Source organism: Miniopterus natalensis, chromosome 11 (assembly GCF_054644295.1).
Source record: "Miniopterus natalensis isolate mMinNat1 chromosome 11, mMinNat1.hap1, whole genome shotgun sequence".
In the NCBI taxonomy this organism is placed as follows: Eukaryota; Metazoa; Chordata; class Mammalia; order Chiroptera; family Miniopteridae; genus Miniopterus; species Miniopterus natalensis.
The window spans coordinates 15618671-15632587 of NC_142091.1; the positions used below are offsets into that span (position 1 = coordinate 15618671).

Here is a 13917-nt window from a genome sequence, read left to right on the forward strand (position 1 = left end):
TAATCAAATGTTAATCAAAAAGATGCTTTAAGCTTATTGCCTCTTCCCAAGGACCACGGAGGATTCATGTCTTCTGGCCGATGTTCCTCTGGGAAATGCCACCTGACACTGCACACAGACCCCGCAGTCGGTTTTAATTAGAGGCAGTTCAGAGTCTCTGCATTCCAGAAATATGCAGTTCAGACAATGCAGTTAAAAAAGTAACATAGCTCGATTTTAGCCATGTAATATATCAAGAAAGAGCTAGGTGATTTTAGTATTTTCCCGAAGTAAATAAAAGATAAAGAAAATGATAATTTAATCTTATGAGAGATTATAAATATAAATCTGAGAAGTATAGTATCATTAAGTGAACCTTAGCCAATAGAAACTAGAATAAGTATAATAAATAGTAAGGTGGCAGGGGGCCCCCGAAGTCAATCTGCTTCTGAATTTTGAGAACGGTATGATAAAACTTAGGACTTATTTAGAAAATAGGAACACTAACAAGGAACTTGCCATGCTGAGGAGAAAAAAGTGAGACAAAACCATGATTGCTAAATAGCAGAACTCCTTATATTAAGAATGACTAAAGCAAATATAACTGCTACATATAATAATGAAATTAGAAATATATCAATAGAAGAGCAAATGTGCTCCGTGCAACAGAGTTCCCAAATAAAATGCCCCCTGTCTGGCGAGTGGATAGGGTCAGCCTTCAGGCGGCGTTCAAAATGTTTCTCCAACCAGGAATGGCCATGGTTGCAGGAAGGGTTTTTGACATTTTCTGTCAGGTTGGTCTAACTTGGTTTTTCTCTCTTTATAACAGAGCCAAAACAAAATAAACTATATTAAATTAAAGGATAGAACATGCTTGCTTTTGCAAAAATTTTCGTGAATTTATATTTCTTTAAAAACCATTGCCCATACTTATTCTAAAAGCAAATAAAAGCAATACAACACAAAAGCAAAGAAAAATACCTTATTTCCTCTTTAGTGATATCCCTTTATGTAATCAGTTAAAGAAAAAAAAATTTAGAAAGGTAAATGGAAATGCAAATTAATTTAGAATCTGGAATTTTATTTTTTTAAAAGAAGGGCCTCAGCTACTCCAGGCTTCTCAGTCAGCCCCCGACTTCACGCCTTTCACCTTCCCCTCTATTCCCCACCATGCTCCCTTGGCTCTGACCTTTTCCCCCAGACTCTACTTTCTCCGTCTTCTGGGTCCACCTCCTCAATCTTCCTGGACACCAGTGATGCTATCAGTCCCTTTAAATAAATATCTCACTCTAATGGTTCTATTTTACATCCTCAATCCCATAAGTACTGAAGTGTTTGGTGCTTTTTTGTAGGTTCCACCAATTTACTTCACAAGGAACAGCATGTTTCAGGCTTATGATTTCCATTTAATATTAACAAAAACAATCTGTACAGAAAACCCTAAGGCAACCATATGGCATAATGTAAATGTACAAGTATACTTTAAAACGCAAGTCATTCCATAGTATTTGCAAGGCAGAGCTTTATAGTAATTAAGGAGTCTACCTCATGCTAGCTAATTTAATAATCCTTTGCATGTGGAGCCAATGCACATAAGTACCTGAAGTTTTAACCATCCTAGTCAGAATTTGTCAGAATGGCTTGTTTGAAAGAGCGTTAAGCCTCACTTCTGGTGGGCTGACTCCTGAGAATCTCATCAATAGATCCATGTAGGAGGTGAAGTTAATTCTACCACATCCATAAAGCCTAATACACCTTTTATTTTCAACAATTACCTGCATTTTGGATGAAGAGAGTCAGAGAGGACCTGCTGAGCTGCTGTAGTGTCCCTTTCTGCAAAATACCTGCAGTTGGAGGGAAAGAAAACCGTAACTCCATACCTGTTAAATACGTTCATTTTAACCCAATTCGAGGCCATTTAAATTCAGAGGTGGACACGAGCATAAGATTATCACTTGTTTCAGCTCCTCCAGAGAACAGCTTTCCCTAATAGAATTTCCCAAATACAATGACAGTGTAATAGGGTAGTTGTAAAATTCACACAGATTTAGGAATGATTACAGTAGGTTTGAAAATTTAATTATGAACTTTGCCATTCCCAGAGAGCCCAAGATATCCTTATTAAGGGGGGTTACAGTTGAGGAGGCAGAAAGAGGTTCCCCAGAAGGCAGAAAAGCCTGGATGAAGGGACATGATCAGGGACTGTGACAGCCAAAGGGCACAGGGAGGAGTAGAGTAGAGGATATAGGATGTTTTTCAAATGCATTTTTCTTGGGGAATATTCAAGGGGTATTTGAATTTAGAATGAATGGAAAATATAGAGCTTAGAGATGTTAAAAATAAAATTTTGTTCTGGGGAAAAGGGGGAAATGAAGTTTCCTAGAGAATAAAACTATAGCATGTTATGTAGTTGGATGTGAATATATTTCTTACATAAATTTAAAGAATAAAACAAGCTCTTGAATTTTGCAGCAGAAAATTTCAAACCAAAGTCAGCAAATTTAACGCACATGGCCCTAATTTTTAATGAAATGAAATCTCTTTTTCATACTTTTGTTGGTTATCTAGGTTTCCTCTCTCATGTCTTGCCTGTTCATATTTCTTGGTCCAGTATCTCTAAAAATGTCCTCAAATGAGACAAGTAACCCCGCAGAGAACATTATAGTCCTGTCTCTGGATCCATTATAATTATGTGTCCATCTTGGCTTGTCTTTTCACTCTGTTTATGGTAGCTTATCTTATGAAAGTTTTCAATTTTGATGTGTGAAAGTTATTGATTTATTGATTTTTCTTTTATAGTTTATGCCATTGAGGTGAGGAAGAGATTTCATTTCATTTCATTTTTCTAAATGGAAGGCCAAATGTCCCAGCTCTATTTATTCAAAAGCTCATCTTTTACCCACTGATTTGTAACACCACCTTTGTCATCAAAATTTACTTTTTATTTATTTACATTACATAATAATATAGCATTTAAAACATTTCATAAACGAATGAGTGATTATAAAACTTCCTAAATTTAAAACAAAGGCAAGATTGGGGGGAAATGAGGTACCGCAGAAGTGACTAAGGCTTAATTTCTTTTAAAAAAATACATCACTATTGCCCTGGCCAAGTGGCTCAGTTGGTTGGAGCGTCGCCCCTACACCAAAGGTTGTGGGTTCCATCCTCAGTCAGGGCGCATACCTAGGTTGCAAGTTTGATCCCAGGTCTGGGTGCATAGGGGAGGCAACCAATTGATGTTTCTCTCTCTCTCTCTCTCTCTCTCTTTCTCGAATCAATAAAAACATATCCTCTAGTGAGGATTAAAAAAACAACACATCACTATTCTCACTATTAGGGTGTGTCAAAGAGTACAAGAACCAGCCTAAAAGGATTCCATTTGGCTTGAAAAATAATGACTACAAACAACTCAATTTAAGCATGAAAAAATAATGAGTGAAATTAGTTGAATCACAATAAACACATAAAAACCAGGATTAAAAATAATATTTAAAACAGAGAGAGATAAAGCCAACAAAAGTTTTTTGATCACAACACGGGAATTAGGGCACCAAGTCCTCGTGCTGAAAATTGGCACCTTATTTAGTGAGCATCTGTCCTGCCTATATTTCAGAGAAGCAAATAACCATAGTGGATAAAGGAAACCGAATCTCTACAGAATTCCTGCCAACAACTGTGGGGAGAATAACAGAATTAGAAAAACAGTTTTTGCACAATCAATTAATTGGTTCGGTGAAGAACACTGAAGGAGGAAATAGTTAGATAAAGGGCTGATGGGGGACTTCACGATGCAGCCCTCAGAGTAATGCCTCTGATCCATCCCAGCCAGGGAATGGGAGTGGGGGCCCTGCAGGCCTCCTGAACCCATTCAAGCCTTTCTGCTTACCTGTGACTTTCAGGGCATACAAGGGAGGGGTACAAATGCAAAGACAAGTCTAGACCACGGGACATTTTACAGAACAATTGACTGGGACGCTTGCACAAGTTAACGGCATGGCAGAGGGGACAAAGGGAGAGGGCAGAAGGAGAGAAACTGCTTGAATTAAAAAAGACCGCAGAGACATAATAACTAAGTACGATGTGGAGATCTTGTGTAAAACTGGACTGAACAAACTGGCTATAAAAGATTTTTGAGAGAACTTGGAAATTCGAAAATGAACTGAACATAGAGGACACCAAGGATTTATTGTTAATTTTGTTAGGTGTGATAGTGGCATTTGATTCCATGTAAGGTAAAATTGGTGTTTTTTAGAGCTTAAGGGTGAAATGAAAAACAGTGTAAGATTTTCATTAACATGCTTCTACTCCCCAAAACAAACATGACAAGTCTTTCAAAACCTTGATAATTACTGAATCTGGGTGATTAGTATAAGGGGAGTGCTTTATAATCTTCTCTCTATTTTTGTATATACTTAACATTCTTCATAATAAAAAATTAAAATAAATAAATTTGAGATTTGCTTAAAAGAATCCATGAAGTTTCCCAGATAAAAAGTATGATGGTAGTGGCTTTTTAAATTTTATGAACCTGAATTATCTCTCAGAGGACTGGAATGGTTTCTTGGAGTCATCTTGGAAGTGGCTTTTAGAACTAACAACTCACTTTTGCCATTTCAGTATGAGGAGGCCAGAACATCACTCTAACATCCATTCTTCATTTACTTACTGCAGATTGTACAGTCCCAGAAGTCCCATTCCTCGAAAATCCGTCTTAGGATCATCACCTTGGAAACCAATTTCACACCATTGCTTAGAAATCCGAGATGCCAGTGGAGTATCGGGCTTCAAGAATTTCCATAACTGGAGACAAGAAAGGAAATTAGCCTGTTGACACACACACATAAATATTCTTTCTTATTGGCTTAGATTCTGTAAACCGCATCATTAGGACGAGCTTTGCAAAAATCGAATGCATGCAAATGTGTTACAATGAAAGATCTGACCATCTTTCAATGATCTATGAGAGTAGTTCTCAAAGTATTGTCAGAACACTCCTGGAGGAACCCCATGACCTTTGCAGAGGCTCTGGAAGGCAAAAACTATTTCATAACAAAATGAACAGGTTATTTGCCTTTTCATTCTCACTGTCATGAGTACACAGTGGAATTTTCCAGAGGCTGCATGGCCTGGGATGATGTCATCGCCCTGAAAGTAATGGAATCTGCACTTTCATATTTTAGTGTTTTAAATATTTCTGTTTTAATTTCTAATCAGATATATATCTCCCACACAAGCTGTTTGGAGTCTCCCAAAAATATATAAGAGAATAAAGGGAAGGCGAGAACAGGGAAAATTTTGAGGCCGTGAGTTATTTACAGCCTCAGAAAATGCTTATCTTACTTTACAGCAAAGCTCTTAGCAGCATTATTAACCAAAAGAAAAATGAACAGACTTGAGTTTTATTTCTTAGGGCTCACCGATAGAGAGGTGAGGGTAAACATCATAGAGCGAAATACAGGAAGGTCAGTAATGTTCATGAATCAACCTCAAGGTATTTTATTATGTTTGAGTTACCTAAAAATGTTTCAGTGATAATCAATTTTATATTAATGGACAGATATAAATTCTGAACACTATGTTCTTCACTGCCTAAGAAACCGGTTCTATTTTTCTAAGTTTTCTGTAGAAAAATCTGTTTAACACATATCAGTACTTGAGCATGAACGTGAGACATCCACAGCTATATAGATATGGAATGCTTATTACTTCTTTCTAATAAATAGAGATGGGCATGTAAGCAAATTTACTTCTAACAATATTAATAATATTTTAATCCTCACTATGGAGACATATACAAATGTAAACTTTCCTTATTATTCTGACATAATTCAACTTCTAAATTGCTTATTCTCTGTTATACACATTTTAAAGTTCAAGCACAACAGGAACACACAAACACCTTGCATTACAGTGAACTGACAAAAAAGAGCTGTAATTCATTAAAGCTATTTTAGGCACTCATCCAAAATTATGTGCTATTCAAGTGATACAATAATTTCTCTTAGTGGCATAACTGGTAGATCAATCTAAAGAGTGAAAGAAAAATTTCAGAGGAAAGAAAGTAAATATGTCACACGTGAAGGCAAAATATGAAACATGGGTATAAGAAACCTCTTTTTATATTATCCATGTAAGAATTTGTCAGTGCTTTGCATTCATCAAAACAGAAAATGGCCCGGCCGGGCGTGGCTCAGCGGTTGAGCGTCGACCTAGGATCCAAGCGATTGGGGTTCGATTCCCGGTCAGGGCACATGCCCGGGTTGCGGGCTGCAGCCGATCAATGACTCTCTCATCATTGATGTTTCTCTCCCTCTCCCTCTCCTTTCCTCTCTCTGAAATCAATAAAGATATATTTAAAAAAAAATTTAAAAAAAAACAGAAAATGTTTCTGAGTTCATCAGAAGAGTGCTGCCCTAGCCGGTTTTGCTCAGTGGTTAGAGCGTTGGCCCACAGATTGAAGGGTCCTGGGTTTGACTGTGGCCAAGGGCATGTACCTCAGTTGCAGGCTCGATCCCCAGCCCCAGTTGGGGCGCATGTGGGAGGCAACTGATATGTCTCTCTTACATCAATTTCTTTTTTTTCCTCTCCCACCCCTTCCACTCTCTCTGAAAAGTAATGGAAAAAATATCCTTGGGCGAGGGGAGGGGAAGAAGAGTACTGAAAAGTGAGAGAAAAGGTCTCTTTTAAATATCCTGTTAGGAAATGACTTGGTTATTGCCACAATGAAAAAAGAAATAAAAACCAAAAGAAACAGGTTGTAAAGCTCATCACATTCATGTGGACGATAATTTGAAGTAATCTCAGGGCCCTAAAGTTTAAATCTGGTTTCATCAAGTGAGTGAAATAGAAGAGCAAAAGCAAGCATTTTCTCTCTGCAGGTAAGTTATAAACTTCATTTACTGGAGGAATACTTAGTTTGGGGGAGTAAAGAGTTTAATAAAATCTATTTTAATAATTTCATGTATCAAGACAGACTAGACTAATGGCTAAAAAGTGTTCTTAATGATGTTCTTAATCCTATCTGCTTCAATAAGGATCACTTTGTTGGTAAATGAAAGTTGATTAGGCTAAACTACTTACATGAAGTGCTACCATGTGTATAGTTCCTGTAGGAATGCTTGAATTACTGGATTCCCTTCCACTAGATAGGCTTGTCCCTGAAAAAATTAAGGGTAAGAGGCAGGATGACCCTGAAGGGTTAGGTCATTTCTTGCACGTTGGAAGGCAACTGGAAGTCTGAACGAAGGTGACGGGCCTCTGAGGAGTCCAGCCACCTAAGGTTGTGCTACTGTGAGTAGAGTTATTACAAAGCCACCTGCCAAGTGCAGGAGACCAGAGCTAAGAAGGGTGCTTCCTGTGGCGGATGACAAGCTACAATGTGGAAGCTGCATGCTGAATCCTACTATTATCCACCAAGGCCCCTGCTCTGTTTAATTCTGCTCTTTGCACTGAGCCTTTACTGCAGGCTTATTTGAACACCTCTGCTTGTCTCAGGTCCACTGCAGAACAGAAGGGGCAAGGCCATTCAGCCACCCATCCATTCAAAAGCAGCTTTTCACACAGGCCACCATGAGACTCTCTTCCCATTAGGAGAGCATCTTTCAATTCTGGGTTATATTTTTTCTGTTAAGTCATGAATTGCCTTAAAACTCTGCCTTTATCATTAATTTGGTTAAAAATATTTAATAAAAATGTCCATTTGAATAATTCACATGAACAGTGCTACATGAATATAAAGTGATATTACTCTGTTTCATTCCAGTCTATGTTTAAATGATCATAAAACCCAGATTTTTTTATCCTTTAAGTAGAAACACCGATAATGGTCTCCTATGTTTACAAATCAAAGCACGTAAACAATATAGCAATAGATTAAAGTTTCTAAACCAGAGGCTAGCAAGTTTTGTCCGTAAAGGGCCAGACAATAAATACTTTAGGCTTTGGTGGCCATACAGTCATTGCTACAACTACTGAATGTTGCCGTTGTCGTACAAAAGCGGCCACAGACAATACATAAATGAATGAATGGATGTGTTCCAACCAAACTTTATTTACAAAAATGTGTGGCTGGCCAGATTTGCTGACCCTTGCTCTAAACAATTTTATAATGTGGGTCACAAGGGTGTTATTACCCGCTTCAAAGGTGGAGAGCCCTGAGCTCAGTCAGTTAAACGCAAACCATGGCCAGCCTCTGGGAATACAAATGGGAACGAGACATGGTGCCCCCTCGAGAGGCAGAGCCCTTCCTAACGGCGTGAGCCCGGGCAGCCACCTAACTGCCCAGCCTGCTTCCTCACCCGAAAAATGAGGATAATGCCAATATTTCACCATAAAGTTATTGTTACACTTACTGATATGATTGGCACATACTAAACACTCAGTGAATATTTTATCATTACTCTTTTTGTTATTACCATACTTGCGCTTGGAATAAACTGAAGAGGAGAATAGAGGCCCCACTCCTAAGTTTGCTTGTGGAGGCTAGAAAAGATGTCTAAATTTAATAAATAAGGACTTAAGTAAAAGCCCTGGCCAGTTTGGCTCAGTGGTTAGAGCGCTGACCTGTGAACTGAAGGGTCCCGGGTTCGATTCTCGCCAAGGGCACGTACCTCGGTTGCAGGCTTGATCCCCGGCCCTGGTTGGGGTGTGTGCGGGAGGCAACCAATCGATGTGTCTCTCTCACATCGATGTTTCTCTCTCTCTCTCCCTCCCACTCTCTCTGAAAAGCAATGGGAAAAATATCCTCACATGAAGATTAAAAAAAAAAGTGAGCAGTTTCTGCTGTGAAAATAATAGGGAACGGAGGGAACAGCGTGAGCAAATACCTGGGCCCAAGGGACGGCGCAGCCTCTTCTGGGGCAGGGTGAATGGCAGAGCCTGGTGGGAATGTGCTGTACATGATGGGGATATAGGAAAGATGGCTTAAAGAAATAAGTCGGAAAGGGTCCAAATCCATCCTAAGGTACATGGGCTTTCTACTGTTAGACACAGGGAACGGGAAGTTTTTAACCTAGAGAATGATGTGACTAGATAATCCCTCCGACAGTATTTAAGGAGACGGGAGGGAGGCAGTGTTAGTGGCCCCTGTTGGAGATAACGGAATAAGGCAGTGGGCATGGAACACATTCGAGAGGTGTTTGCGGGGAGCTCTCCAGTAAGCCTTAGTGATTTTTGTAAATGAATGGTATCTCCCCAATTGGATTACAGACCACTTAAGAGTAGAAAAGATCCCTTTCCTCAAAGTGCCTAACACAGTAGTGCTCATAATTTATTTGCTGTGCAAATCAGAGCCTGGACTAAAATGATTGTAGTTTGCTCACCTCTAAAGTAAAGGTAACAGCTATCACTTTCCCCACAACTCATAGACAATAAAAAATGATTAACGCATACATACTCAAATCATGACCACAGATAAGTCATATCATGAAAGTTCTCGACATGTATCGAATGAACTATAATAATTCATGCATTTACCCACACTTGTTAAAAACCTACTATGTGCCAGCACGCATACAACTGGTCAGCTAAGATTAGGAATGTAGCAAGTACCCAAGTGTCACTGATTCAGTGGGCATCTCAGCCATGCCAACGAAGAGTTCAGGTGCTTGTGGACAGCCTGTTAATTATACCATCTTATTTCTCTTTCACTGACTTCTTATTTCCCACCTTGAGATCATTTCATTGAACTCAACTACCTTTATTAGAAATGGAAAAAATAAGGCAATAAAAGGAGATGAAGCTCAGCCAGTGGCTTAGCTAAAATTAAACAGAAGAGCAAGGGAAGGAGAAAAACTATTGCTAAGAATGAGCCTTCTTTAATTTTTAATGATTCACATCAGATCTGGCACTAATTAGTAGAGACAAGTGAGTCATCTGCTTAAGTACTTACAGACACAAAAACACACCGACCTTCCTACAAAAACACAACAGGATACACTCTTAAAATTACATCTTCTGTTGACATTTTTCAGTAAAACAAAGTTAAGGCACCTAAACAATGTTTTCTTCCAATTTTGTTGCTGCCTTTTTGAATTTTAGGTACTGCTAAGGACATGGGGGCACAAAGCTGAACAAGGCATGGCCACTGAACTCGTTGGTAGAGCTACTTTGCTTGCTGGTTCAGATGCTGGAGGTAAATTTTTCATTGGAAAATTCATGTGAGTATTTAGGCTAAGGCCAATTTCCTTCTGCAGTCTGAGAAAGAATCAGAGGTGGTTTCTCTGGGCCTTCACATGGGCTCCAGTTTAGATTGTTTAACAATAGGAGAAATAGCATTCGTCAAAGAGTGACCTGGGATTTCCATTTATGACTTTTAATAGACATCAAAGATGATGAGGTTGGTTTCTGCTTCAGCAAAAGCCCTCTTGGGAAATTACCCAAGGCCTTAATGATGATTATTTATTCATGTAACTTGGAGACTATTAGAAAAGGAGGTGAAGGTTTATACCTGGTGTATTAAAATTGCTGGATGACTAATATGCAATTATAAATACTCCTTCTGGCTGTCAACCCAAAACTTTAGGAATCTTGTATGATCTGATGGTGTATTATGGGACATTAATACAACGCTAGCTCAAAGCACTGAATTTTGAGTTAAAATATTAAGATAAAAAAATTTAAAATCAACTACTTATCTGAACTGTTTTCTAAATTCACTTCTGAAAAATAGATGCTTTTTGAGATGGAGTGCCTATCACACAGCAGGAGCTCGGCAAACATTAGCTGACCCAAGCGAGGGCCTGAAATGTGCCCGAGAACTGACCTTCAGAAGCATTTCCTCATGTTGGGGGTTGTCAGAATCATAGGGCTCTCTGCGCAGTTTTTCCACATCTGCAATAAGGTTTCTGTACCCCACGATCTGCAGAAGGCAAGCCTGAAGAGAGATTCCCAACCTAGGGTGTTCGAAAAGGAAGGAGCACACGTGAAGAAAAGCAGGGCATACTTTGGCATTTGTTCACCCGATGGAAGCATATCAGGACTTTTCCTATTTGTCTAACACTCAGGAAATTGCCCAAATAGGATCTAATAGAAGCACAGTTTCTTACTGCAGCTGCATGCCGGTTGTAGATCTTGGCTGCAACTCTCATTCTGGCCTTTTCTGAAGCCATGTTGCAACGATGTGGCTTAAAAAACAAGGGAGCTCTTTATGCAGGTGACTTGTGAGATGCACAAAATACAGGTGATTCTTAGGGCTCATTTAGCTCCCACTAAGTGGGTATTTCAGAACACTTCAGAAGGGTGTGCATGTGTGTGTGTGCGTGTGTGTTTGTAGAGACGGAGGGAGAAAGAGCCCTCAGGGGGTTAGGATTTGAAAAAACGTCAAAATAACAACACCAACACCTCTGCAAAAACAAAACAAAACTTAAAAAACAAACACCTCTGTTTGGGGGCATTCCTGATGGGCAGGCAATGCCAAGAGAAAGAACTTGCTACTTTACAAGATTTCCCATTCCCTTCCGACTTCTCTAGTTGTCTGGACACTTTCCTTTAGGCTGAAACAAAATCTGCTTTCCTGATCACCAGTGGTTCAAATTCTGTTCTCTGAGCAAATGTATGTCCACCTTTCCCCTACCATGCCTACCTATTTTAAGATAGTGATTCTTTCTTCTAGTCTCATCTCCAGAATTTAAAAAAAATCCCGTTCCTTCAATTCCTTCTCGTGCGACATGGCTTGCAGTCGCTTTACTGCCTCGCCCGGTCGTCGCTGAGTGTGCCCTGTTTAACGGCCACCACAGCCTATCACCGGAACAGAACCCACTGCGACAAGCAGGCCGCACAGAGAAGCATCACGCCGGGGTCTGAATGCTGCTTTCCTCTCCGACAACCCAGAAGGTAAGATAGGGTCTCTTTAAGCAGTCACATAACATTACACGTTTATTAAATGGCTAACCAATTACCAAGGTTCTTTTTTCATATAAACGACTGTCACATAAGTTATTCTTCTACATTCACTTGATGGCATTTTTAAATCTAAAGGTGGTATTTCACGTTGACTTATTCCTGTTAAATTCTTTACAGTCATTAGCTTTTGGGGTTCGCAGTAGTTGAACGTTGGCAATTTCATAAGATTTACCCAAGAGCTCCTCTCCGGTATACTCCTACTCCTAATTCACTCACTGAATTTGAACATTTTAGTTCTCGTGGTGGTCATTGTAATCATGATGACAGTGTCATCATCATCTTTTTTGGGCAGGGAGGGAAATAAGATGTATAGAAAGTTAAGACTAATACTGGGGGCAACAGAGAATTATGTCTTAGGATTGTATACTTACTCCAAATGTAGGAGACAATGTCAGATAACCCAGAATGCTAAACTTAACTAAAATGGAATGTTCAATTAAATGACCCTTGTTACCATAGCACCAAAAAAACTAAATCATATATTTTAATATAGGAAAAGCAATCAGTGGTACTGGTCACCCAGAAAAACCATGCAGGACAGAAAAGAGTTAAATTTGAGGGAAAGAAGAGGTTGGAAGAAATGAAAGAAGAGGGAACAAAAGAAGGCAAATTCAATTTTTACTGTACTGATTCTTACCAGCAGCATAAACAGCACTTGAAAAAATGTAGTTAAAACAAAGTGAGGTTGGTCTGGTTGGTGTTGCTCAATGAATGGTTAGAGCGTCGGCCTGCGCACGGGAGGGTCACGGGTTTGATTCCTGGTCAAGGGCAAGTACCTGGGTTGTAGGTTCGATCCCCAGCCTCGCTCATGGTATGTGCAGGAGGCAACCAATCAATGTGTCTCTCTCACATGGATGTTTCTCCCCCCCTCCCGCCCCCCTTCCCTCCCTTCCACTTTCTGTAAAAATCAACGGGAAAATATCCTGGGGTGAGGTTCAACAAAATCAAAGTGAGGTTAATAGTAGTAACAGCTTGATAAATCATAAAATATTTCCCCTAGCCCTCTCTATTTCTTGATTTTTTTCCAGAAAGTTATTTAAATTTTAAAAATCATATTTTGTCAATGTCAATCTGGGAGGGAAAAGCAGCAAAATCCATACTGAGATGTAAAAACACAATGCACTACCTATAAGGGTTTTGTTTTGTTTTTCCCCCTAAAGGAAATAAAAAGAACAGATGGCAAGGAAATGCTCTTGAATGAAACATGTATCTTTCATAGACAAGACAGAACAGATTTGCTATAGGTCTAACATATCGCGCATGCCTGATGGTAGTCTTACATTCTTTGTTCAACTTAATTTAAAATAAATTGACTTATTATCACCTTCCCAGAGAAATAAAATATATGTCAAAAGGTTTCAAAAAGACATTTACTGCATAATTAAATCACCTTTAATGGCTGAATAAGAAAAAGGCAGCTAATTAGCTTGTGTCTGCAGAAAAATACTATGGAGACCACGTGGAAATGCAGTTTTATGATGAGCCCCAATTAGCTAGGAGCTAGAATCCAGCCAAGAGACAGACATATGCAAAGTGAACTCTGAAATTCCCTTGACTACAGCTCTGTCTTTGGCAGTGAAAAGCCTTTCTTAGGGGCGGCATCTGAAGTTCTCGTGCATATCTAAAAGACAGCTTGATTGCTACCTGCCTAAACTGTCTCTAAATATATCTGCATGCAGAATTCATTCTACCCAATATCCTTAGCCCAATTTTTTACTGAAAAATTCCTGTTCCCAATGAAAGATATAAAGCTAATTTTAAATGTCACGTACATTGCCAAATGCATTTTAATACTTCCAAGATGAGATGAATAAATTGCAAAGTTCTAAAGTCTTCATATAAAAACCATCTCTCCCTCCCACACATGCTTTTCTCTCCCTCCCTCCCTCCCCACCCCCCTTGGTTTAAAAAAAACCTGTAAGGTCAAAAGTCTCCTATAGGTCTCACTGGCTTAAATCAAGGTGTCCACGCCTGTCTCCTGGATTTTTAGCCTGCCACAAACTGATGGAGCAGAATGGGCTCAGGCACATTTAC

The 13917-nt window shown here is 39.3% G+C and overlaps 1 protein-coding gene across 2 annotated transcripts in view; it reads right to left on the reverse strand.

Annotated features, from left to right (window-relative positions):
- Positions 1–13917, reverse strand: part of ELMOD1 (ELMO domain containing 1) — a 58023-nt gene that overhangs the window by 12905 nt on the left and 31201 nt on the right. For both annotated transcript variants that reach the window (XM_087821562.1, XM_087821563.1), the window contains 3 exons: positions 10745–10874; positions 4649–4782; positions 1755–1823 (listed from right to left, as the gene is read on the reverse strand). In XM_087821562.1, the coding sequence (XP_087677688.1) occupies positions 1755–1823; positions 4649–4782; positions 10745–10874 (333 nt within the window). The remainder of the gene's footprint in view (positions 1–1754; positions 1824–4648; positions 4783–10744; positions 10875–13917) is intronic.